The sequence below is a fragment of the Phaseolus vulgaris genome, chromosome 7 (assembly GCF_000499845.2).
Source record: "Phaseolus vulgaris cultivar G19833 chromosome 7, P. vulgaris v2.0, whole genome shotgun sequence".
Classification (NCBI taxonomy): domain Eukaryota; kingdom Viridiplantae; phylum Streptophyta; class Magnoliopsida; order Fabales; family Fabaceae; genus Phaseolus; species Phaseolus vulgaris.
This window is the reverse complement of record NC_023753.2, coordinates 1429369-1453685: the sequence shown is the minus strand read 5'-3', so window position 1 is coordinate 1453685 and position 24317 is coordinate 1429369. Positions and strand designations below refer to the sequence as shown.

General features: G+C 33.7%; 3 protein-coding genes across 6 annotated transcripts; 1 reads left to right on the top strand and 2 right to left on the bottom strand.

The window, feature by feature from the left end:
- Window positions 1–623: 623 nt before the first annotated feature.
- LOC137830700 (soyasapogenol B glucuronide galactosyltransferase-like) lies at window positions 624–2509 on the bottom strand. The gene has a single exon (XM_068638175.1). It carries the CDS (start codon window positions 2450–2452, stop codon window positions 950–952), a length of 1503 nt encoding a protein of 500 aa, XP_068494276.1. The 5' UTR covers window positions 2453–2509; the 3' UTR covers window positions 624–949.
- Window positions 2510–8788: 6279 nt separating this feature from the next.
- Window positions 8789–10580, bottom strand: LOC137830699 (soyasapogenol B glucuronide galactosyltransferase-like). The gene is made up of 2 exons (XM_068638172.1): window positions 9937–10580; window positions 8789–9705 (listed from the first exon to the last, which is right to left on the bottom strand). The coding sequence occupies exons 1-2, from the start codon at window positions 10563–10565 to the stop codon at window positions 8832–8834; spliced, it is 1503 nt and encodes a 500-aa protein (XP_068494273.1). The 5' UTR covers window positions 10566–10580; the 3' UTR covers window positions 8789–8831.
- Window positions 10581–11886: 1306 nt separating this feature from the next.
- Window positions 11887–23462, top strand: LOC137830698 (protein ACCUMULATION AND REPLICATION OF CHLOROPLASTS 3, chloroplastic). Of its 4 annotated transcripts, none has more exons than XM_068638171.1 (16): window positions 11887–12408; window positions 14891–14949; window positions 15276–15340; window positions 15718–15852; window positions 16116–16164; window positions 16755–16867; window positions 16946–17017; window positions 17200–17310; window positions 17548–17729; window positions 19473–19748; window positions 19843–19919; window positions 20017–20402; window positions 21545–21649; window positions 21755–21892; window positions 22090–22256; window positions 23107–23462. In XM_068638171.1, exons 1-16 carry the CDS (start codon window positions 12086–12088, stop codon window positions 23162–23164), a joined length of 2316 nt encoding a protein of 771 aa, XP_068494272.1. In that variant the 5' UTR covers window positions 11887–12085; the 3' UTR covers window positions 23165–23462. The 4 variants fall into 4 exon arrangements, 1 of the variants encoding a protein (XP_068494272.1); XR_011084253.1 differs by having other exon boundaries at window positions 11895–12408; window positions 20017–20398; XR_011084252.1 differs by having other exon boundaries at window positions 11895–12408; window positions 22032–22256.
- The last annotated feature ends 855 nt before the right edge of the window (window positions 23463–24317 follow it).

The window sequence follows — 24317 nt, the reverse complement described above, 5'->3', positions numbered from 1 at the left end:
TAAAAATTATATATAAATTATATATCTTTGAATCCATTTCGTCTGAAACTCTAATAGAGCATAATATGAATGTGGATACAATGAATATTGTTGGTTACCCATCTGGTTCATCCTTATATAGCTAATCCAATATAAAGTGTTCTATAACTTACCCAATATAAAGTGATAAAATAGGGTAATGGTCAGTATCAATAATAATGCAATACAATAATGGTTTGTGAATAGTTTACAAACATATAATAAATCTAAAGGTCATCTACAAAAAGAATAAATGAATAAAGTTTTATGACACCATCTCTCATACCTTGACACTACATACATAAAACACATACTCTTAACACATACAAATAAAATAATATTTTTACTATTTTAATTTTAATTTTTAATTTTAAATATTATAATATTACTATAAATGGTTGTTAAATAGTGATATAACTTTTTGCAATAATAATCATTCAATGGTTGTTTCCTAAAATAAAATATATAAAAAAATAAAAGGAAGTTGGCCTTTCCATGCCCAACTTTCTTAAAATATTAAAACCAATATCGTGCTCACTTAAAAAACGTTTTAAGAGCTCAATTTTAATAAAAACTGAAAGAAAAATGTGTTTATGGAATGCAAATTTAACACAATAAAAATAATTAAACATAGGATCACAAGAACAAGTTCTTCATTCTTACAAACATAACTTCTGCCCAGTAACCAGCAACAACCAAACCAAACACCGAAGCTTATTTATTGTTAATACAAATTATTTGAATATTGAAGCTGATATATTAATACTCTCAATATTAAAAACATAAACTTCATATTTTAATAAATTAATATTTTATTTATTTATTTAATTAAAAATATTATTATATTATTATAAAAGGTATGTTTTTCATTCTTCATGGTCTTGAGTGTTCAAAGGAGGATCACAACTTCATCAAGAAACCAGAATTCTCGCTAAGCCACGGGCTCCTCAACTTTTGAGTTCAGCTTTTCAAGTTTTAATGTCTTCATCTCTTGAATAACGTCTTTCAAACTGTTGTAAGAAGAGCCACCGATCATGATTGCTTTCTTCGCCTCCTCGCTAAGCGCTTTCACTCTCCTTCTCATTTCTTCACACTCTTCTCCTCCACCCATCAACAAAGCAATCGCCATTGCTATCTTCTCCCTCCCAACAATCTCATTCCCAAAATCACCCCAAGTTTTCCACTCTTTTGCGCCAACTTCCACTGCGATTTTCAGCACATCCACCAGCAACCTTTCATTGAAGAACTGTTCTGCATACAGAGGCCACGTCACCATCGGCAACCCCGCATCCACCGTCTCCATAACCGTGTTCATCCCACAATGAGTCACCACGCCTCCGACAGCAGGGTGCTCCAGAATGAGAAGCTGTGGACCCCACCCCCATATCAGATAACCCTTCTTGCTCGCTTCCACCCTCTTCTCGAACTCCTCCACTAGAGCCCTACTTTGACCCTCGTCAACTTTCCCCACCACCCAGATGAAATCATCGCCGCAATCTTCAAGCCCGTGAGCTATTTCTGCAATCTGCGTGCCAGAGAAGTTGTTCTTCATGCTCCCAAAACACACGTACACAACAGAACCCTTCTGCTTTGAATCAAGCCATGAAAGCCAACCTTCTTCCACCTCTTTGCCATGCCCCCTTGAACTCTTATCCGAAGCATCTCGGTTCACCCAGGAAGAAATGGGTCCCACGTTCCAACTCTTGGTCCCCATGATTTCCCTGTAGAGTTCCTCGTAAGGTCCTTCAAACGCATAAAAGCTTTTGAGCAGAGATCCGTAGCTCCTTTTCTCTGATTCCTTAACCCTATTCATTATCTCGGAGAAACTGTTGGGTGTCTTAAACCGTTCGGGTATCTGCGAACGTGTCATCTGCAAGTTGTAGGGCAACCCAGGAATCAGAAAGCTCTCATCTTCCGAGTCCACCTTTTTGTGAGGCTCGAACCGTTCGAGAGAGTCCATGGCACAGTGAGCGAAGTAGGTTCCACCAACGTATATGAGCCTCGGAATTCCGAACTCAGCCGCAGCATCGACACTCCAACTGTAGAACATGTCGGAGACTATGAAATCGGGTTTGAATTGGTGGAAGAGTTGTGGGAATTGAGTTTCGAGAGTCTTGGTGAGTGTCTCGAAGAGTATGCTTGCTGTGTCTCTTGAAGTGGAAAAATTGATGGTTTCCACGCCTTCTGGCAAACCCGGCACGTGCGGTAGCTTGACGTGGTGGGTTCGAATGGAGCTGCCGCGGCTGGCGTCACGGTCGACGGAGCTCTGAAAAACGGCAGCGTTTTCTGGTGTGGTGATTATGGTGACATCCACGCCGTGCATGGCGAAGATCCGAGCTATGTCTACAACGGGAACAAGATGACTCGGCGTTATGAAAGGCAGAAAAATTGCCTTTAGCTTTTCAGACTCACCTTCAACACCGGAAAACTCCATGATTTGATGATGAAGGATGAAGAATGAATCTTATTCTCTTGTTCCTTACGATTATATATATATATATATATATATATATATATATGTACAAGACAAAAAAATATTGAAATAGTTTCCGATGCAAGAAGCAACACGCGCCAACTTTAGTAATTTTAGTAACCGTGGTGGCATCGTGAAGTGACAGCTACCAGGCATATTCATTATTTATTATCCTTGCATGTGTAACACTTGTGAATTATTTACCAACACTTTCTTTGTTTTCATCTATAACACGTTATGAATACTCTATATTCAAATTTATTAAAATATTAATTTGGACTTAGTCTCATTTTTAAATTATTAAATTAAAAGCAAGGCCTATGTAAAAATATTATTTCTAAAAGTTTCAATCAGTAAATATATTATAATGTTACAGTATGTATTCTCAGAAAAATGAATAAAATATGCTTTTTATAGATTTTTATTACTATTTTACAATAAGAGACAGGCCCTGGCCGGTCATATGTAAAGAGTTATGACGTGTTTGCCTCTAATAGTTTTCTCTTGGTCGATCACCACCATTTTCTATGTCAAAGTTATGTACATACTAAAAGATATGGAGGAAACATAAAGAATTATTGAAGTATTTGTTTTACTCTTTCGGTTTCACAGGTTGTTAGGTGTTGGACTGGAGTCTTTCTTATCTTCGTGTTTCTCTTTCGGCTTTGATCTCGGACTAGTATCGGATTGGGGTATTTGCGGAAGACACTCCGACGCTCAAGTTAATAAATCGGGTGGTCAGTATTCGGTTAGGTGCACAATAATAAATGACATATCTTTCTCCTTATGATGTGTGCTATTTATATTATTTTAGTGGACTTAACTCATTGGATTTGATTAGTGAAGTGGGTTACTCTTAAGATTGCATTACCTAATCCTTAATGATGATTTAGCTTCACTAAACTTGATTTGAGCGTCGGTCGGTCTGACCATGTATCGCTCAATTAGCCAGGTTGACAGAGTCGTGCCAGCATATCTTGGTCATCTCGAATAGGGAGACCGAGACACGTCATGGTGTTGATCGGCCATACCGCTACAGTACACACTAATAAAATGTGTAGTTGTGGTCTACTTGTAATAATTTTATCTTACTTTTTATCGAATATTTCTTATATGAAACTTAAATATTTGTTTGTTTAAAATTCAATTTCTAATGAATATTTATATATAAAATGAATTATGTTAAGCATGGAATCTAATTTGTATGTTAACGTAATGGATGATGTTATTGCATTCAGAACAAAAATACGTGAAAATTTTCTTGATATGGCATGGCGTAAGACCTTCGCATGACAAGGGGTGTGGACTTTCAAGGACAAAGTTGTCGATCAATGGAATTTGAAAAGTTAGGAAATACTTGGAAAATGTGGAGTGTGATAACGTCAGATACCATATGATCAAAAACAAGTTTGTCAAGGAAGTAGAAATTACAAAACCATAAGAAACCTAAATGCTTCACTTTCTATTGAAAAAGAACAAATATATAAATCATGTAAGTCAAGAGGGTTGTTTTCAATAACGATTGTTACGAGATTATCCAAAATTTTATGGGTTCTAAATCTTACATCGACTATAATATTTTATAATATATAAATGGGTACAAAATCGGTTTTATAAGGTTTAATTAGGTTTAAAATTCACCCATAAATATATAGTTCTATGTATGAATTGTCACTCTCAAAAAAGTGTGATAGAAATTTTCACATCTACAAAAAAATTAAGACATTTCGTAATATATAAGTGAGTGCAAATCTTGCGTTATATTATGATTTTTAAAAAAGTTTTCAAATAATTATTCACACTAAAATATAGTATTAAAAAAATATTAAATATGATACTTATTATGTAACAATAACTATAGTCTTAATTAGAGAAGTTTAGTAAACAATTTCTTTAACTTGTAATTGATCCAAGCTCAAACGAGGAATGAAAGTTTAAAAAATAAGTAAGAAAAATAGGAAAAATAGATAGTTTTAATGGTTTAAATTTTATTTGCCATAATCAAAAACACATTTATGAATCCATAAATAGATTTTAAAATGTGTATTTCAGAATGTATTTTTTGATTTGAAAAAATATTTCATAATATATTTAAAATAAACAAGTTTATTAATATGGAATGATTTAGGAGAGTTATGGCTAGGACTATAGGGTGATTTATCTAAGATGATGTTAGACAGAGACTAATGACATCGATTTACAAAAGAGATAAATAACAAGTTGTCAATGAAATTGGTTGTGATGTGTTACACAAAGCTATATGAGGACATGATGAGCATTAAGAATTCATTAACATAACTTTTGATACCTACGTACTATTGAGTTACGGTGATCATGTTGCATTAAGATTGTGAAAGGGTGAGGTAAGACTATAAAACTTTGGTTAATATTATTATGTTTGATCATTTATAGTTAGAAACACTGATATGTCTTTTTAGGATTGAAGGAGTATGAAGTTAGTATTCCATGGGCGCAAGTTAAGTAAATGTGGGTTCCCTCCTCCCAAATTGAGGTTACGAGGCTTGACTCTAATTAAACAGTTACATCATAGTGCACTACAATTAATCAGTTACGTCATAAATGAGGGAGTTGTTTACACTTGATTTTCACGTGTTATACGCAAGAGACGACCGGAACAGAAGACTTAAGTAATTTTGTTTTGTAATTAAGTTTATGTTTTTAAATTAAAAGTATATTATTTGTGAAATTTAAAACATTAGGATATTTATGATTTTTTTTTTACAATCATGTTATATGCTTAATTTATGGAAATATTTTTATTATTAAAAAAATAAATGTTTTATTAAAAAAATATTTTTTTATTACATAACTTACCAAAAATAAATTAAAAATTAAAAATTTATAAAATATATATTTCAAACTATATAATTCAAAATACATAATTTTAATTTTGAGTTATATTATAGAATGAACAATTTATTACGAAATAATTAAGACAAATATTAAATCGATTACGAAACATTCACGGAACATTAGTCCTAGCCGTAAATGCAACACAAACTAAGGCAGAATCACATTCAAGCGATACATTAATAAGTCTCATCTTTTGAGCTTCCTCCTTACAATGTATAACTCCATAAAACTCAGCAACCATAATAGTCTGAACTTCAAGAAACACAGAAAAAACACGAATAAACTCCCCCATACTCCTACGAAAAATACCTCTACAAGTAGCAATACCAAGATACCCCTAGCAGCCCCATCATTGTTAATTTTAACCCAACCTGATGAAGGAAACTCCCATCTAACAGGAAGATGACGAAAAACTTCCCCACCTACGAGTATTAATACCAAAAACTTAATACCATAAAACTCAACAACTATAACATTCTGAACTTCAAGAAACAAAAAAAAAACACCAATAAACTCCCCCATACTCCCACGGAAAATACCTACACAAGTAGCAAGACTAGGATACCTCTTAGCAGTCCCATCAGTGTTAATTTTAATCCAGCCTAGTGAAGGAAACTCCCATCTAACAGGATGACGAAGAAATTTTTTACCACTACGAGTATTAATACAAAAGAACTTAATCATGTTTATATTCAACATATCATTCTTCATTGAAGCTTTCGACGAATTTCTCACTAGACAAGTTAAATAAAATATTAAAACAAATATAAAAAATTGTTTGTTGGTTTGACAATTTCAATATGTTTTATTTAAATTGAAATTTTAACTTGATATGTCAGATGATTTTTTTTCTTTTACTAATAATAATTAATATTTTTTAAAATAAAAATATGTATATAATAATAATTTAAAAATTATATGAAGTGAATAATAATGTTTTGGAAATTTTTATTTTATAAATTATATAAAAAATTAATTTTGTTTTATTTAAGAAAATCATATATAAGTTCAAGAATTAAAATGAATTTTTCTCGCTTAAATCTTGATATATGAAATATTTTCAATAAATTGGGTTTAAAATAAGTTAGTGTGATAAAAAATCTTATCATTCTATCTAGACAACAACAAAAACAAGAAATACCACAAAGACAACAAAAAAGACAACCATACCACACAATTTCTCATAAATGACAATTTTTTCTATTCTTATATTTTCTAATCATGTATAAATGTATTTATTTATCATTTTATAAATATTGTTTAAATGTTATCCCTTTTATTTATAATTGTATCACGAACATTTTTTTTTATAAAAGTTTTTATGTTAGGCATCACTATGCAGCTTGACATTTCAACTAGGTTGACACCTCAAATAATAACAATCATGTGCCATCACATGAAAAAATATTATTAAAAAAATAAAAAAATATGGGGGACTATACCAAAATCTATATGTTAACAAAAACGATACATAAGTAAACTATACCTATTCATAAAGAATTCTAAGAACGAACATACTATATGGAAGCCTATTATACCAATGAAATGATTCTCTATAATAAATCCTAAATTAGTCAACTTATCAGCACACACATTTCCTTCATGAAAAATATGAGTAACCCTAAACCTGATTTTCCTACAGTAATTAAGAGACGTATTTCATCAATTACGAAGCATCCACGGAACATTTGTCCTAGCAGTAAACGCAATACTAACCAAGGCAGAAAGACAAAATCTCATTCAAGCCAGACATTAATAAGCCCCATCTTTTGAACTTCCTCCATAACATGCATAACTCTATAAAACTCAGCAACCATAGCAGTCTGAACTTCAATAAACACAGAAGAAAAAAAACACCAATAACCTCCCTCATACTCTCACGAAAAATACCTCCACAAGTAGCAAGACCAGGATACCCCTAACAGTCTCGTTAGTGTTAATTTTAACCAGTCTGGTGAAGGAAACTCTCATTTAATAAGTGGATGACGAAGAACTTTACCACTACGAGTATTAATACCAAAAAACTTATTCACGTTGAAATCCAACATATCATTCTTCATTAAAGAGTGGGTGATCATAAACGTCACATAAGTAACCACTTACACACACACGAATAACCAGTTTTGCATTGTGCAGGAACCTGTAGCTGGGTAACAATTTCTGGTAGGGTTATTAAAGCGGTTAAGCCATCTAACCGATGTAATATAAGGTTCTTATTAAAAGAATGATTTTTTTTTCATGAAGAGTGGGTGGCGATAAACGTCACATAAGTAACCACTTACAGACACACAGGTAACCAGTTTTGTGTTGTGGAGGAACTTATGGTTGAGTGTTGTGGAGGAACTTATGGTTGAGTAACAAGTTCTGGTAGGGTTATTACACCGGTTAAGTCATCTAACCGATGTAATATATGGTTCTTATTAAAAAGAATTGACTTTTTTTTTCATGAAGAGTGGGTGGCCATAAACGTTACATAAGTAACCACTTACAGACACACGGGTAACCAATTTTGCGTTGTGGAGGAACCTGTGGTTGGATAAGCAGTCATCATGGCGAAGGGCCTTACACCGACATTTCTAACAACATTTTGAGAGTCGTGTGGATTTGTTTCAACGCCGACCAATTCCGCGCCATCGTCCACGACAACGACCGCATGCGATCCTTACTGTTTAGGGTTGGAGTTGTTCCTGAACAACAACAATCTCGGCGAGGCGCTGGACGTCACCACCGACCTCAATGTCACCACCAACCTCTCAATTTCAACACCGCCTTCTTCCTCCGTGTTGAGAAAATTCAACTTCTCACACCGTTTTCAAACCCTACGTTCTTCCCTTTCTATCTCCCAAAGCCATATAACCATCATAACATTTACAACAATATCATTATCACATCACCCACCATTTCCACGTTTCAAACGTTAAGAGTGTGTAACTTGACAGAGAGGTGTTAAAAAAACGTTTTCCTAAATCTAAAGGTTATTTACAAAAGGAATAAAGTTTTATAACACCATCTCTGATACTTGACACTACGTACATAAAACACATAATCTTAACATAAAAAAAAATATTTTAACCATTTTCATTTGTAATTTTAAATATTATAATATTATTATAAAGGGTTGTTGAATAGTGTTATTATGTGTGCAGTGTACAAATTTTTTTGCAATAATCATTCAATGGTTGTTTTCTAAAATAAAATATTAAAAAGCAATAAAAGGAAGTTGGGCTTTCCATGGCCAACTTTCTTAAAATATTAAAATCAATATCGTGCTCACTTAAAAAATGTTTTAAGAGCTCAATTTTAATAAAAACTGAAAAAAAATGTGTTTATGGAATTAACACAATAAAAAGAATTAAACATAGGATGACAAGAACAAGTTCTTCATGCTTACAGACATAGGAGATATTAACCACATAGTAGCCAGTAACAACCAAACCAAATACTGAAGTTTAATGACTTCATCTCCCTAAGCGACAGGCTCCTCAACTTTTGAGTTCAGCTTTTCAAGTTTTAATGACTTCATCTCTTGAATAACATCTTTCAAATTGTTGTAAGAAGAGCCACCAATCTGGATTGCTTTCTTCGCCTCCTCGCTAAGCGCTTTCACTCTCCTTCTCACTTCTTCACACTCTTCTCCTCCACCCATCAATAAACCAATCGCCTTTGTTATCTTCTCCCTCCCAACAATCTCATTCCCAAAATCAGCCCAATCTTTACACTCTTTTGCTCCAACCGCCACTGCGATTTTCAGCACATCCACCAGCAACCTTTCATTGAAGAACTGTTCTGCATACAGAGGCCACGTCACCATCGGCAACCCCGCATCCACCGTCTCCATAACCGTGTTCATCCCACAATGAGTCACCATGCCTCCAACAGCAGGGTGCTCCAGAATGCGAAGCTGTGGAGCCCAACCCCATATCAGATAACCCTTCTTGCTCGCTTCCACCCTCTTCTCAAACTCCTCCACAAGAGCCCTACTTTGACCCTCGTCAATTTCCCCCACCACCCACATGAAATCATGCCCACAATCTTCAAGCCCGTGAGCTATTTCTGCAATCTGCGTGCCAGAGAAGTTGTTCTTCATGCTCCCAAAACACACGTACACAACAGAGCCCTTCTGCTTTGAATCAAGCCATGAAAGCCAACCTTCTTCCACCTCTTTGCCATGCCCCCTTGCACTCTTATCCGAAGCATCTTGGTTCACCCAGGAAGAAATGGGTCCCACGTTCCAACTCTTGGTCCCCATGATTGTCTTGTAGAGTTCCTCGTAAGGTCCTTCAAATGCATAAAAGCTTTTGAACAGAGATCCGTAGCTCCTTTTCTCTGATTCCTTAACTCTATTCATTAAGATAAATGATTGATTGAAAACCGTTAGAATTGTATATAGTTCTTTGATACGATAAGTTTATATGAAATTCAGAAATTCCTCTTCACACGTAAAAATAAAGTGTTTAAGTTAAAAATTATTTATTAAGTTTTGATAATTGTAACATAATTTTATAATATAATAATGTTGAAGGTTGTAATATGGTTATATAAAAAATTGTGTATTTTTAATGTATGATTACCTTTTCATTACGTAGGAGTAATCGGTGGGTGTTTTAAACCGTTCGGGTATCTGCGAGCTTGTCATCTCCAAGTTGTAGGGTAACCCCGGAATCAAAAAGCTCTGATCTTCCGAATCCACCTTCTTGTGAGGCTCAAACCGTTCGAGAGAGTCCATTACACAGTGAGCGAAGAAGGTTGAACCAACGTATATGAGCCTCGGAATTCCGAATTCAGCTGCAGCATCGACACTCCAGGTGTGGAACATGTCGGAGACTATGAAATCGGGTTTGAATTGGTGGAAGAGTTGTGGGAATTGAGTTTGGAGAGTCTTGCCGAGTGCCTCCAAGAGTTTGATTGCTATGTCTCCTGCAACGGAAAAATTGATGGTTTCCACTCCTTCTGGCACACCCGCCACGTGCAGTAGCTTGACGGGATGGGTTCGAATGGAGCTGCCACGGCTGGCGTCACGGTCGATGGAGCTTTGAAAAATGGCAATGTTTGCTGGTGTGGTGATTATGGTGACATCCACACCATGCATGGCGAAGATCCGAGCTATGTCTACAAGGGGAACAAGATGACTCTTCGTTATTGAAGGCAGAAAAATTGCCTTTAGCTTTTCAGACTCACCTTCAACACCCAAAAACTCCATGATTTGATGATGAAGGATGAAGAATGAATCTTACCCTCTTGTTTCTGAGGATTAAACACATATATATATATATACAGAATCATATCAATTGCCAGTGCTTCATCCTTATATATAAAGTGATAAATTAGGTAATGGTCAGTTTCAATAATAATGCAATACAATAATTGGAAGCAGAAAACAGTGTTATATAGCATGATCATTAACTTTGCACCGATTTTACTCATTCATTGCATTTTCATTCTCATTCATAAATAAATGCATGATTTTCTCTTCTCTCGACAACTTCACAGGTATTTAGTAATTACACTTAATTTCTGACAAAGTCATCACTAATTGTAATTAGTTAGCAAGTAGTACTTGTGTATTTGCTCATAATGACGGTGAAGAAATCACGGGATTTGTTGGCTTTAGCAATTTTTTTTTTTATATTTTTGTAAATGATTTGGAGATATGAGGTTCAACGTCTCTGAAACGGTGATATATACTCGTGGTACATTATTGGTAAAGTATGTAATTAAAAATATTAGTTAGATTTATGAAAATTCTAGTAGGATTCTAAAATTTTTAATAAATAGAACTACATTCATTTTATAAAAATTCAAATTTAATGTATAAATTTTTAATATGATTATAAAAACTAGTGCAGAAATTTTATTGGAAGTGTCAATCTGAAATTTGAAATTTTATTGGAAGTGTCAATCTGAAATTTTTCCTTATTCTATAATCCAGAATGTAAAAAATAAATATAGTTAGAGTGCATTTTAAAGTTTCTAAAAAATAATAGGGACAATTTGATCTTTGCATAACACTGTGGGGTCCAAGAAGAAAATGCCCCAATAAAAAATGTATTCTAAAGAATATTGTGGAATGATTTTTTTATCTTCCAGATTTTCTATTCTGTTCTGCTTACGAAACACTCAATTCTGGAATCACCCAAAACTAACAAAAGCAATTTAGACATTTTGAAAAATGAAGAAGTGCAGAAAGAAAAGTGTAGGGGTGAAGAAACATCCCTGACACAATAGCGGGCCTTGGAAAATGCGATCCCTACGATTTTTTATCTCTGTTTGAGACTTTCTTTCTGAACCATCATGATTATCACATGCACTCCTCGAATTCTCATGTTTAACAATTTAAAACATTTTTTCGGTAGAGCAATTTGTAACTCTTTTTTTTCTGGTTTGAGCCATTTAGTAACTACGTTGTTAAGTGACATTCTCCTTTTCTTCATCTATTTGTTCGTGTGAACGGAGAAACGTAAGAGTGAGATACACACTGTAGAAATTAGAAAACGCATGTTAATTATAAAAAATAAAACGATGAAAAATTAAATTTTATTTTATATCTTGGCGGATAAACATTTTTTGTATTCCTTATTACAATAACCACCAAGCTTTTCCTAAGTACACTACGCTCTCTCGCTGATTTGTTTATATAAACAGTAACAGTCACAAAGCGGGAGACGGTTTGATTTACTGATGGAAGCCTTATCCTTTGTACCACGCTTTTCTCTACAATAAATGGAGCTTTCTGCGTTCCTCACCTTCAAAGCAGTTTCTCATGCTTCCATCGTTCCATTTTCTTCGAATCAACTTTGCAGCCGCTGCTCCTTTCCTCTTCGTCGGCGCGATTATGGCTTCTGTTCGACTCCCGAGCCAAAACCGTTTGTTCAGATCAAGATGTGCTCGGAGAAGAAAGGTTCGTCGTCGAACGGTTACGGTGGAACCGAGAGCGGAGAGACGAAACCTGATTTCGTCGAAGTCATAGGCATTGGTTCTAGGAAGGACGCTATTTTTTATTTCTGCTTGAGCGCGCCGTTTCGCTTGCCTTTACTGCGGTTTTGGTAATCGTCTACTTGCTTTTCATTGTTTTCGCGTTTTATATTTTAATTTAGGAATTGTTAAATTGGAACTGTTGCCGTTTACGTGAATACGTTGTTTTGCTTGAACGCGTGATGTTTTGGTGAGGAGTAGCGTATCGAACTTCAGGCTATTCCTTAACTGGAGATCCAAGTGTTGTTCGTGCCTTCATGGATGTGTTTCCCAGGGGAGAGTTGAATAAGCAATAAACATTATCTACGTCGGGAGGCTTGTTTGGGAAAGAGAAAAGTCTTTACAATTATTTGCGTTTGATACAAATTATTTGTCGGTTTCTATAATGGCAAATGATTATAAATCAGTGTGTTGTTTGTTACTGTTGGATCATAAAATCTTCTAATAATTTTTAGCAAGCAGCGTGTGATGAGAGGTTGTGAAAGTTTGTTGTTGTTTTATTCCTGGTTTTGGGAGTGGAAACTTTACTTCCTATGGTAGAGGACCTGTGGTAGAGGAGAGGTGACCATGTCACAATCAAATGGAAGCATTTAGTTCTAAGACAAAGGTTATAACTGACAGTTAGAACATAACATTTTATACTTAAGAGCGTATGTGTTATAGCTAAAGTCACGAGTTCGATTCCTAGCACAACAATTGTTGAGGGAAATATTGTTGTAGACATCAATTATTTTATGACGAAGGTTAAGTGAGTCAAGTCTCAATTGAATTAATCATGCTTGGGTAGCTATTTTAAGTAGAAAGAGTTGTACTCTGACTTTTAAATGTAGTCCTTGACATAGTGGTAAACGCCCGATCCAACAAAATGGACATTGAACCCGAATGATGCAAAATCTTGCTTGTTAATTTGATGTTGTGTGAAGTATGAATGCTGGTTTGGTTGTATGCAAAGAAGCTCCCAAACTCTCTCTTAGACAAATAACTAGTTACTAATTTCGTCACAAGTTAGTTACTTCTCAAAACTCTCGGACGAATAATTAGTTACTAATTTTGACACTAGTTACTTCTCAAATTATATGTAAGCACGTAGCTGGCTTGATGTAATCATCTTCTCATTTCAATCAATTCCACTTTACTAATTCTCTTATTCTCCCATGTTCTGGACTCTACCACGTTTCCTAAAATTGTATTTGAGCTTGACATCGACTATGAAAAGAAAATTTTTGTAATGCATTGAGTTGAATAACTATATACTCTCTCTAATAGTCCTTTAACTTTCTTTGAGTTTGTGTTTTTCCGTTCGCTCATCGGTTGTTCTGAAATATTTTGCTTCTTGTCTTCCCAAGACTGACTGACATCCGCAGCTCATAAATTTGATTCTTTGCGCACTCCAATCTGGGGCTTCTGGTCTGGACCCCAAGAAGCTTCATTTGGTTGATTTGAGTTTGGTTCTTGACAAATTTTTTGTCACTTGGTGTACTAATCCAATCCCAATTTTACTAGTGCACAAGGTTCCTTCGTTTTTTGGTACTCAATGTTGTATCATGATTAATCAAACTGTGTTTGTGAACAATAGCAATTGACACCTTCAATTTCACACCTACTAGATATAGAACTCGAACACAGTATTTAAGTGAGGAACGACCTTTATTTTCTTAGCTGATTTTGCGGGGTTAATTTAAACTTAAACTCACATTTTAAGGGCATGTTTGGGGTGAAACACATATATATCTTTTGAAGGTGTTTCAGTGCCTTAGATGTTTCATGTGGTAATTATGCTATTTGCATTTTGGTCTTTTGCGACTTCTACCCATGACATTTCAATGGAATGAAATGTCATCTCCAATATGTTTCATTCATTATTTTTATCCTTTCTTTCAATGATTTGGAGAATGACTTTTCCTCCATTGGGGTACTTTTCTTGTCTTCTCTTTAATAAATCTGTTTCTTTTAAACAATGTCTAGTCTTCGGCGTGAGGGGATGTGTTAAAGAGCCCACATTGACAAAAGATAAGGCGAAATTATAGTATAGAAGTTAGTGCAAACCTCATTTTACAAGTCGGTTTTGTGAGGTTGGGTCAGACTTAAATTCCACCTTCTTAAAATGGTACTATAGCCATTCAAAGTCTATCCTAGCAAAGTGTTGAGCCTTGTGTAATCTGCTATTGGGTTCCCCCCTAGTCCCACGTTAGAGATGTTTTGTCCTTAGCGTGAGGGAGTGTGTTGAAGAAGTCACACATGAACTAGAGATAAGGTTAAATTATAGTATATAAGTAAGTGCAAACCCATACACACCGGTTTTGTGAGATTGAATTAAGCTTAAATTCTACATTCTTAAGAAACTAAAATAATTTACAAAAGTATTGTAAGTCTGTGCTTGTAAAGTTTATGGTATTTTAAAAACAACATCTTTCCGTTTAAGTCTGAAATTACTTTTGGTTTTACTAAATTACAACTTCCATTCCAGATAAAACATTTAAATTCTTCTGGAATTGATTTATATTTGTTGTTTTTGGCATTTTGAATTTGTTTTAAGATAGCAATCTTGTGCAGGAGTATCCTTATGAAAGAATCAGAAGAAGTGCAATTACAACAAAGATCAATTGAAGAAGGTTTTCATTTGATTTAATATGACTGTTTATTTTTTATCCTATAATTATATTCTGTCTACTTTAGTATACAAACATGTGCTGGCGTATTTTGGGATATCTATTTTGGGAGAAGATGTTAAATTGCAACATTCTTCTTGATTAATTATTTATTATAATATACAATTCAGCACCAAAAATGAAGCTTAATTTTTAATGAAAAGAAAATATTGAAGGAAAAGGGGGCAAAGTGCCTTGTGTGGTCCATGGATTTCAATTTGAAATTCTCATACATATCTCTCATTGCTCTCTGCGATTAAAACGTACTAATTCTGGGCTATTTGTTGCAGAACCTCAGCCAAGAATTGTCAAAGCTCCAGTATTTTTGAAGTCGTGCTCAAAGACTATTGTCCTTGTTTGTACATTCCTTACCTTCAAATTCTTGCAGTAAAACCTCTGTTTCAATAGTAGTAATATGCATCCATGGGTTTCTAAGTGATGTGGTGTGCTGTATCTCTTTCACGTGATGATTTTGTTAAGCATGCAATAGTCAACGGAGATTCTTATTCATTTTTCATCATTGTGGAGAGATATGTTTGCTTGATCAAATGAAATTCAGTAATTATGTGTTATAGATAGTTTACAGCTGACTGGCATGAGTTAACATTATATTCCTTGTTTGGTTAATTATTTTATGCAAAAATCAAATCATAAGATGTATGATTCTTGCTAGCATTCATTATAGTAGTTTGATGCGTGTGACCTTTATCCTTCCCTTCCCCCTCTCTTTAGGTGGCCAGTGCAGGATATGGCTTGCACCACACTGTTGCAACTGATATTTTTGAAACTGTAAGGTCCAGGAATGGATTAACAGTTGCCATAGTTTTGAAACCATTTAGATTTGAAGGGCTTAGACGTCAAAACGAGGTATCTTTGACTCTTCCAATTACATGCTTTTTTAATGTAATTGATGTAAGAAATCACAACTGCCAAACATTCTTTCATGTACTGTTTTAAACATTTCCACCTGCAATATGATGAATATTTCTGTGGGCATAACATCTTATTGAATATGATTACCTGAGAAAATTCCATTGAAGGTTATTGGTCATATTATTTTTCTTCACTTTATGATCACTTGATTGTTAATATAGTCTATTTAATACTTTATTTGTGCCATAAATTCTCAGGTGAAAGCCTTGATGCAGAAACTTAAGGAGAACACAAATTTACTTATCGGTGAGCTATATTTCATATGTTTTCTTGTTAAAATTTGATTCTGACAAACTTCTTATCTGGCTCATTGATTTTTGCCAATTAGAGTTAATAATTAAAGGGGAGTTTTCTTTTTCTGGAAAGATTATATACTTATTCTAATCCTAATGTGTAAAAAACGTCACTAAAAAGGCCATCAATTGCTTGCTTTGTCAAGTCTGATGTATGTCCGAGGAGGAATATGTTACACAAGCTGTATCTGTGTTAAACTGGTACCAAGTGTAAAAGAAAAATTGAATTTTATTCTCAAAATAAAGGTGATACTGTCTGGTTCTGTTGGCAAGAATTGATCAATAAGTGCAAAGGTTCTCTCCTACTTATGCTTTTTCTGTGGCTTCCCTATTTATTCCATGTCCCACCTGTTAATAAGTAACCTTCGAAAAATAGAAATAGAATCCCTATTTTCCCCTTCATACTGTTTCACATATTCTTTTTAACTAATTGACGTGTCTTTACCCTTTTGGAAAGTAATGAAATATAATTTACTTTTAATTCAATCACTAAAAGGCCTACAAAACTACAAAATTTTACTCAGTAGTTGATTTATCATACAGAAATTGATATTGATGCACTGCTTGAGAAAGACTTGTTGACACTAGATGAGGCCATGAAGACTGCTAACGATGCAGTTTTGCTAGCTATTAAGGCTGTCTCTGTTCTTAAATCTGTAAGTTTAGTTTTCTAGTATACTTCCTGCTATTTGTTTGCATAAAACTATTGTGGTTACAGATTGATAATTTTGCAGGATATGCACAGAAAAATTATAGATAGATTGAATGATGGCATGAAAGAGGCCAGCCCTTCAGAAATTAATAAAGTAGGTTTCTTTTATTTTTACCCTGATAGTTTCAGACCCATTTTTACATAAAGTTACTTGGTAGTCTTGTTTATATTTTCCTTTATACAGGACCACATTTGAATATCAATATGCTCTTTCGATTTTAATGTTTCAATTTCCTTTCACACCATTCATTATAAAACTGATGCTGTTGTCTACAGATATTGGAATCCTATAAAGAAGCAGGGATTGGATTTGGAGCCGCTGCTAACATAAAAGCTTCAATTTTGAAGTCTATATTTGATAGTCCTTTCCTCGGTGTTCGTTTGAAGGTATCAGTCATTTTTTTTCCATTTTCATGCATGACGGATAACAATTTTTCAAAATACATTGATTTAAATGCCATTATTGTTGCTAAATCCTTTTTCAGAATGACCAACCCCTCTCTGCCATTTGATTGCCTTTTTTTTCAAAATTTATTTTAAACATTTAGCTATCACTCTTTTCGTTGAGTTCTGGTTCTTTTTTCCTATACTGTATAAGCTTACTATAATTACTATTTTGTTCAGGATCCAAATTGCATAGTTATATGCACTCTTTCCTGTTCAGGACCCATCAATGATAGTGATATATCAAACTTTCTACGTACTTTCCGTCAAACAACAAATTACACAAAAGATATTATAATATCAACAATACATGACCCTGCTGTCGAACCCAACCTATTCATAACGACAGTGCTTACACTTGGGTAAGTTTTACTTTTGTGAATAAAGAAGAAATTTATCAAGACAACAAGGAAGGCAAGTTAGGTAAATACATTTCTTAAAGATACGAATATGAACGCATGTTGGTAAACTTCTTTTGTCAGCGTTAGGATTTATGAAAACATATTAGTGTTTTTTACATATATTCATTAAAGTTCATAGCTTCCTTATATACTTAATATTGTTTCTGAGTTGAAATTGAACATGCGACTCTTGAAATTTTAACAGAGGATTTTATTTATTCGTTCTTTGCATCAATATGAGAGTTTAGAAGATGGTTTGCTTGCTTAATGCTAGTTTTGGTGCAATGAACTGCCATCAACGGGGCACATTGTTTATGAATGTCTTCTTGTTAAGCACGAGTGTCAAACTTGAAGTTTTTTTTAGGGGTGTGTATTGTGTCATTTGGGCAGAGCAATGGGTTGCCTGTTTTGTAATGTTTCTTTTCTATCCCCTGTTTGGTTGGAGGGGAAGAGAGGAGAAATAATTTTAAGAAGTAATGGGGTCTATATCGTATTATTTCTCACTTATTTTTGTACTAATCACTTCTCTATTTATCTTCAACCAAACATTTAATCTCTACTATATTTTTTCATCTGTTTCTACACTACCAACTTATTTTCATCTAACTTGGTGAAACTTCTTATCAAATGACTTGAGAAAAAACTAGTGGTGTTCATATCAAAATGAAGATAAACTTTCATTCAATTTGAATTGAAAATATTAGGATTCAATAACAAAATAGGTGTTAGATTTTGGGAAACAGGTGGAAATCCTACATAACTAAACATAGTTAGTTTCGCATCATATTATGTACGAATAATATACTAGGCTATGTTTGGACAAATATCTCCATAAGTTTTTTTAGGACAGAAAAATAAGAAAAAGAAAATGAACTGAGTTTTTCTAGAAGTTAAAAATAAAAATTTAGAAAAATCACAAGAGCTTTTATAAATTAGCTTATGGAATATGGATAAGCTAAATTAAGCTTATAGTGAATTTCAATTCTTTTTCTTCTTATTTCCCTCCTAGAAGTGCTATGGAGAAGTTTGTCTGAATAGACCTTATATTCTTATCATTGGTTTAACATATGAACAAATGAATTTCAAATGGTTCAGTGTTAGGTAGATGTTCTCAGTTTTTGTAAGAATAAGTTTTGTAGAATAGTGAGGAAGGTTTTGTTTCGAAGATGTGTTAGAACAGGACTAAACATTCAACATGGGTTCTTTTACATGTTTTGTATATTTAAAAAACACAGCATAACAAATCAGAAGTTAAAATGGGTTCATAGTTCCACTAACAGAACAAAACAGTGTCCCATTCCATTTTTGCCATATTTCAAATGGAAAATGCTACATAACATAGGTTCTGAACATTTTGTTTTTTACCATCCTTAGGACATAATACAACAGCTTCAATTTGTTGATGTCAAAGAATAGAAATTAAGAAGACTCACGAAGAGCCAATTTGGTAGTTAAATGAAACAAAGGAAGTAAACTACCAGGGCACCTTCAGTTTCTCTGTATTGCGCACATCCTAAACATTGTTTTTAAGAATATGCTGTGCATACATTTTGTGAAATTAAAGCCGGGTATTTACATAAAAGACTTATTAGCTGACTCGTTTTTATAGATCAAACTACCCTGAATTACTGAATTTTCTTTAATCTGTGTATTTTCCTTATTCCCCACACTGTTTCTGATAGATTTCTCTTGTCATTTAATTAGCTATTTAAATGTGCAACGGTCTTCCCAGAATGGTGGTATACTATCCAGACTTGCCCTGCATTTTCCTCTTATTTTTAGCTTTTGGGGAAGACGTAATCAGGAAGAAGTTGTCACTGGGAAACAGACTGAAGTATTTCCTCCACAAACGATGAGTTCTGTTGAAGTTGATGAGAGAACAAATCAGATTGCTTCAGATGGCATAGATAGCAATCCTGATAAATACTGTGAGGAGTTGGAGCCAGCAATGAGCAACAACTCAAAGTTGCCTGCCTCAAGGTTTTCTGACTTCCTCAGATTTTTCTCGTACTTTTTTCATCAAATTTTTCCTAATGTTACACATTTTCTCATTTTTGCTTTTGAACTATAATAGGGATTCAGGAAAAAGTGAAGATTTATTTGACACCACTTCAAACTATAACACCCTCTATGACTCTATTACTGAAGGAGGTAATTTTGAGACAGAATTCAATTGCTGTCAGTTGACTACATTTGTTAAATAATTTCTTTTGAGTTGTCTATTCAATTTCAAATCAACTTGTATTAGGTGACTCTGTTTTTCAAAGGGAGCAACTTGAGAACGGCAATCTAGGTCCTGGATTTGAGGTGGCAAAGAAATGGGCCCAAGAAAAAGCAGCTGATGCTACAGCAATTGTCGATAACCTAAGCATCTTCCACCTTCCTGTTGGTGTGAGGCCTTCAGAAGAGTTGAAAGAAAGACTGGAAATCTCATTTATGACAAAACAGCATGAGCCAGATACTGATAATGATGTGAAAGCACAAACATTGAATGGAGGTACGTCCCCTTGGAGTGCAGCCACTGATGCTAGTTTGGAAGCAGTTATGGAATTTGCATCTTCACTTTTGAAAGGAAAGAATGCTAATAAATCAAAGACAAATGGAGTACTATCTGTTCGAGCTGCGTCTATGTTGGTAACAATGACTATGACTTTTGTTGATGATATATGTTCATGCATTTATTACTGAAAGTGAAATTTAGGAATATTTTGATACTAGTCGTATTCAAGGGAAATGTCTCAAGTTATGTCAATAATGTGACAATTTAACCAGAGACAGTTCTCCAAAATTAGATGTGCATCGTTTAGCCATTTTCTACTCTAGTAGCTTTGTATGTGGTTTTCTAGAGATATTTTCTATTCAACTATCTTCTTTTAGATTTACTTTTAATTTCTGCCGTGTGCTAGAAAATTTATTGTCTTTCGCAGGAGTTCTTTCCTTTTATTAAAGTTCTTCATTACTAAATAATAGAAATAGAAAGGGGGTTCAAAAAAAGTGTAGCCTCACTAGCTCCAAATTAAGCTCGATCACTATTTAAATATGAGCTCAAGTTTGACCCAGGCTTTCTATTTGCAGAAATATGAAAATACACATTTGAAAGTATTTGCAACTTTGCTTAAATATGAGTTTTGCTAGTTACACAATTTTGGCTTTAGAATTAGTTCAAAGGTGAACTTCAAATTTTATGGATATTATCAAATGTGTTGATTGCAGTTTCTAAGCTCTAACGGATGTGGGTTATACAATTGAATTTCCTATTTTGCATGAAATATAGCATTCCAAAGAAATAACCCCCAGGACTATAATACCTCTGTTGCTTTTCAAGCGCAAGGCAAATTCATCCTTTTTATGAGGTCAAAGTATTCTTTAATGAATAACTAATACGAACTTTGTGTGAGTGAGATTTGTGAAAGTTCATTTATGATCAACAGCTATATAACTATTATTACTTTATTACTTCTAAATATACATTTTTCACGTGGTATACTTTAATTGTTCGGTGCTTTTAGACCCTGAAAAATTTCAAAATTTGTGTTTTTGTCTGCCACTTTTATTACCAATAGTTTTCGTTCTTGTATTTTTAACTTAGTTTTAAAAGTTAACTAAGTTTTGGTATTTAAAAAAATATAGGAAGTAAAATCAATGATTTGAAAATACAGATATAAAAGTACAATTTTGAATTTTTAAGAGACGAAAATACTATTAACCCATAATAGTTTATTGCAATCTTAATTCATACGTGATTATTCTAGATTTAACTTAATATTCTTTTACAGGAGGCGGAACGTGATTTGTCAAAAAAGTGGAGTCCAGTGGTGGAAATGCAATATAGGGGAGGAAGATACAAGGGACGATGCCAAGGAGGTCTACCTGAAGGAAAGGTAAATTCGTAAAAGTTTATAATAACAAGCACACTAAGCTCGGGAAATATGTTTCTTCTTTTCCTTTTTGTTTTTGCCTAATGTTAAATGAAAATTTACAACCAGGGGCGTCTTGTTCTCAGAGATGGGAGCATATATGATGGCTTATGGCGGTATGGGAAGAGATCAGGTCCAGGTACATTCTATTTAAAAAACGGAGATATGTTTCAAGGATTATGGAGGGATGATGTCATACATGGCAAGGTTAGTACCCTTTTTTTTTAAGTTGATTTTTTAGATATAAAAGTCAAAGCATATGATTCCTGTTTCATATGGTCGCTATATAATTTTGGAAAGTGCAGCATCGTAATGATATAATGGTTTGCACAATAATCTTTGACAGAGCATTAGACAAGATTCTATCAGTGAATTGGATAGTAATTCCTGTATTGATTAAGCAGGGTTGGTTTTATTTTCACACTGGTGATCGGTGGTTTGCAAACTTTTGGAAGGGAAAAGCTAATGGCGAGGGACGATTCTACACAAAGTCCGGCGATGCCTTCTTTGGCAATTTCAAAGATGGATGGCGACATGGCCAGTTTCTCTGTATTAATGCGAACGGGCAAAGGTTGGTTGGTCTCACTTTCAGTTATAATGAAGTTTCTGTAGTCCTATCCTACCAATTCAATTGTTAACATATGCTTCTCAGTTTTATGTGCATGCTGCTTATGGTTCCTCTTCAAACAACATGTATATGCCCATCATTAAGATTTGCTTTCTGTCAGATATGATCATGACATGGAGAGGGAATAGAAAAGTTCAATGGACCTCAGCTTCAATTTGATAACCAAGGGTCTTAATAAAGATATAAATTAACCAAAGCAAACTAAGCCACCGTGTGTTACAGTTATTTTAATATATTAAGTTAAAACATTTGTCTTGTTAATTTTTTTTATCGATAAGAAATTTATAGTTTGTATAATTGATGTATTTTTTGGGAACTCAATATTCAATGATAAGAATTCAAGAAAATAAATTATTGCAGAAATGTGAATGTTGCATTGGATAAGTGCATTAGGTAAAAGTGGGAGTAGCGCTATCGTAGAAAATATGATACGTTAGAGTGAAACTGAGAAAACTATGTGCCAAGCAATTAAGGAGAGGTCAATAAGTTAGTAGAGATGTGATTTACGACAAAATATTGGCATTTAACCCTTGTACCCGATCCCACATGGTGTTGTGCTCGTTCTTGTATAGTAACAATAGAAGTTCAATCATATAATTGAAAAAATTAAGTTCGCTTTATAGAGGCAAAAGTCTTGCCATACTTTCATCATTGCATATTTCAAATGTCAGAATTTTAATTCTAACTCTTTTGCACTTGTGAGTTGATGTGTGTAAAAAGAAATTTACAAATTCCTGCCCGTATGATGGCTTGTCACCAAATTGACTTGCGTGCGTAACTGGCATATGAACAGGTACACTGAAATTTGGGAACATGGTGTTCGTGTAGATAGCAAGCATTTGGACAGATGAGCGAGGTGGACAAATGCGGTACCCAAAATTTTGTACTTACTGTGAATCTTTAGTCTTCTCTCGTTTATTTTATGTTTTATACATCTCTTTTTTTCTTGTATTATATGGCTGTTTTTGTCGGCAAGCTGTGTTTTATTGTCTTTATTTTCCCACGTGGCCAATCTACCCTCTAGCTTCCTTTCCCATCTACTCTTATAGAACTTGCTAGTATATCCATATTTCGGGTTTTGAAAGTATTTGGGAATCCAACTATAACTTTGAGTAATGTATAAAACAAAATCAATTGTTTTTTGGATTAGTTTTAGCATATGAAACATCATATTCTTGAATCTTCAATGTACCATATATCTAAAACTCTTGTAATTTACTGTAAACAAGCGTATCTGACGCTTTTGTATCTGTTGCTTGGTATCCCACTAAACCGTTTTATGAGATGGGAGATTGACTAAATTGGTCACTTACAAAGCTATTCTGAAACAAAACATGTATGTAACTGTTTTGAGGCCTTCTCTTCCTACACAGTAGGAGTGTCGACCTGCACCTCCTCAAATATAAATTATCAAATTGTTTCGGCAGTTTTAAAACTTTTAAGACATTTAATTTTTTTAAATTTATTTAATTTTTCAAATATTTTATCTGGATAAAATAATTTAAATTTATTGTATTTTTAAAAAAATATTAAATAATTGTTAATAATTTAAAATTACTAATATTGATGATTTTTTTTAGTCATGATATTATTCTTCACTCAAAGTTCCTTGGTTTTTTTAATTGATATTGACAATTTTCTCTTGATTTATATTGGTATAAATTGTTTTTAGTTAATATTGATAATTATTTAGGTTGAAATCAACTTAGTTATTGTTATGATGTTGGTTGAAGTTTTCTTTGTTGGCTTTTTTGTTTAATGCTAACTGGAAATTTCATGTCGGTGACATTGGTAAAAAAACAATCGTAGTTGGTGCAGATGATAAACAAAACATCAATGTAACAATGAGAATGATATTCCAATTAAAATCGAGTTAAAATATAAAGAGAAGACATAAAATTTAAGTAACTTAGTTATTTTCTCTAATTTTAAGTAATTTAATTTCTCTAATAAATAATTTAATCACTTTTATAAATTTTAGAGTTTTATTCTTTAATTTTTTTT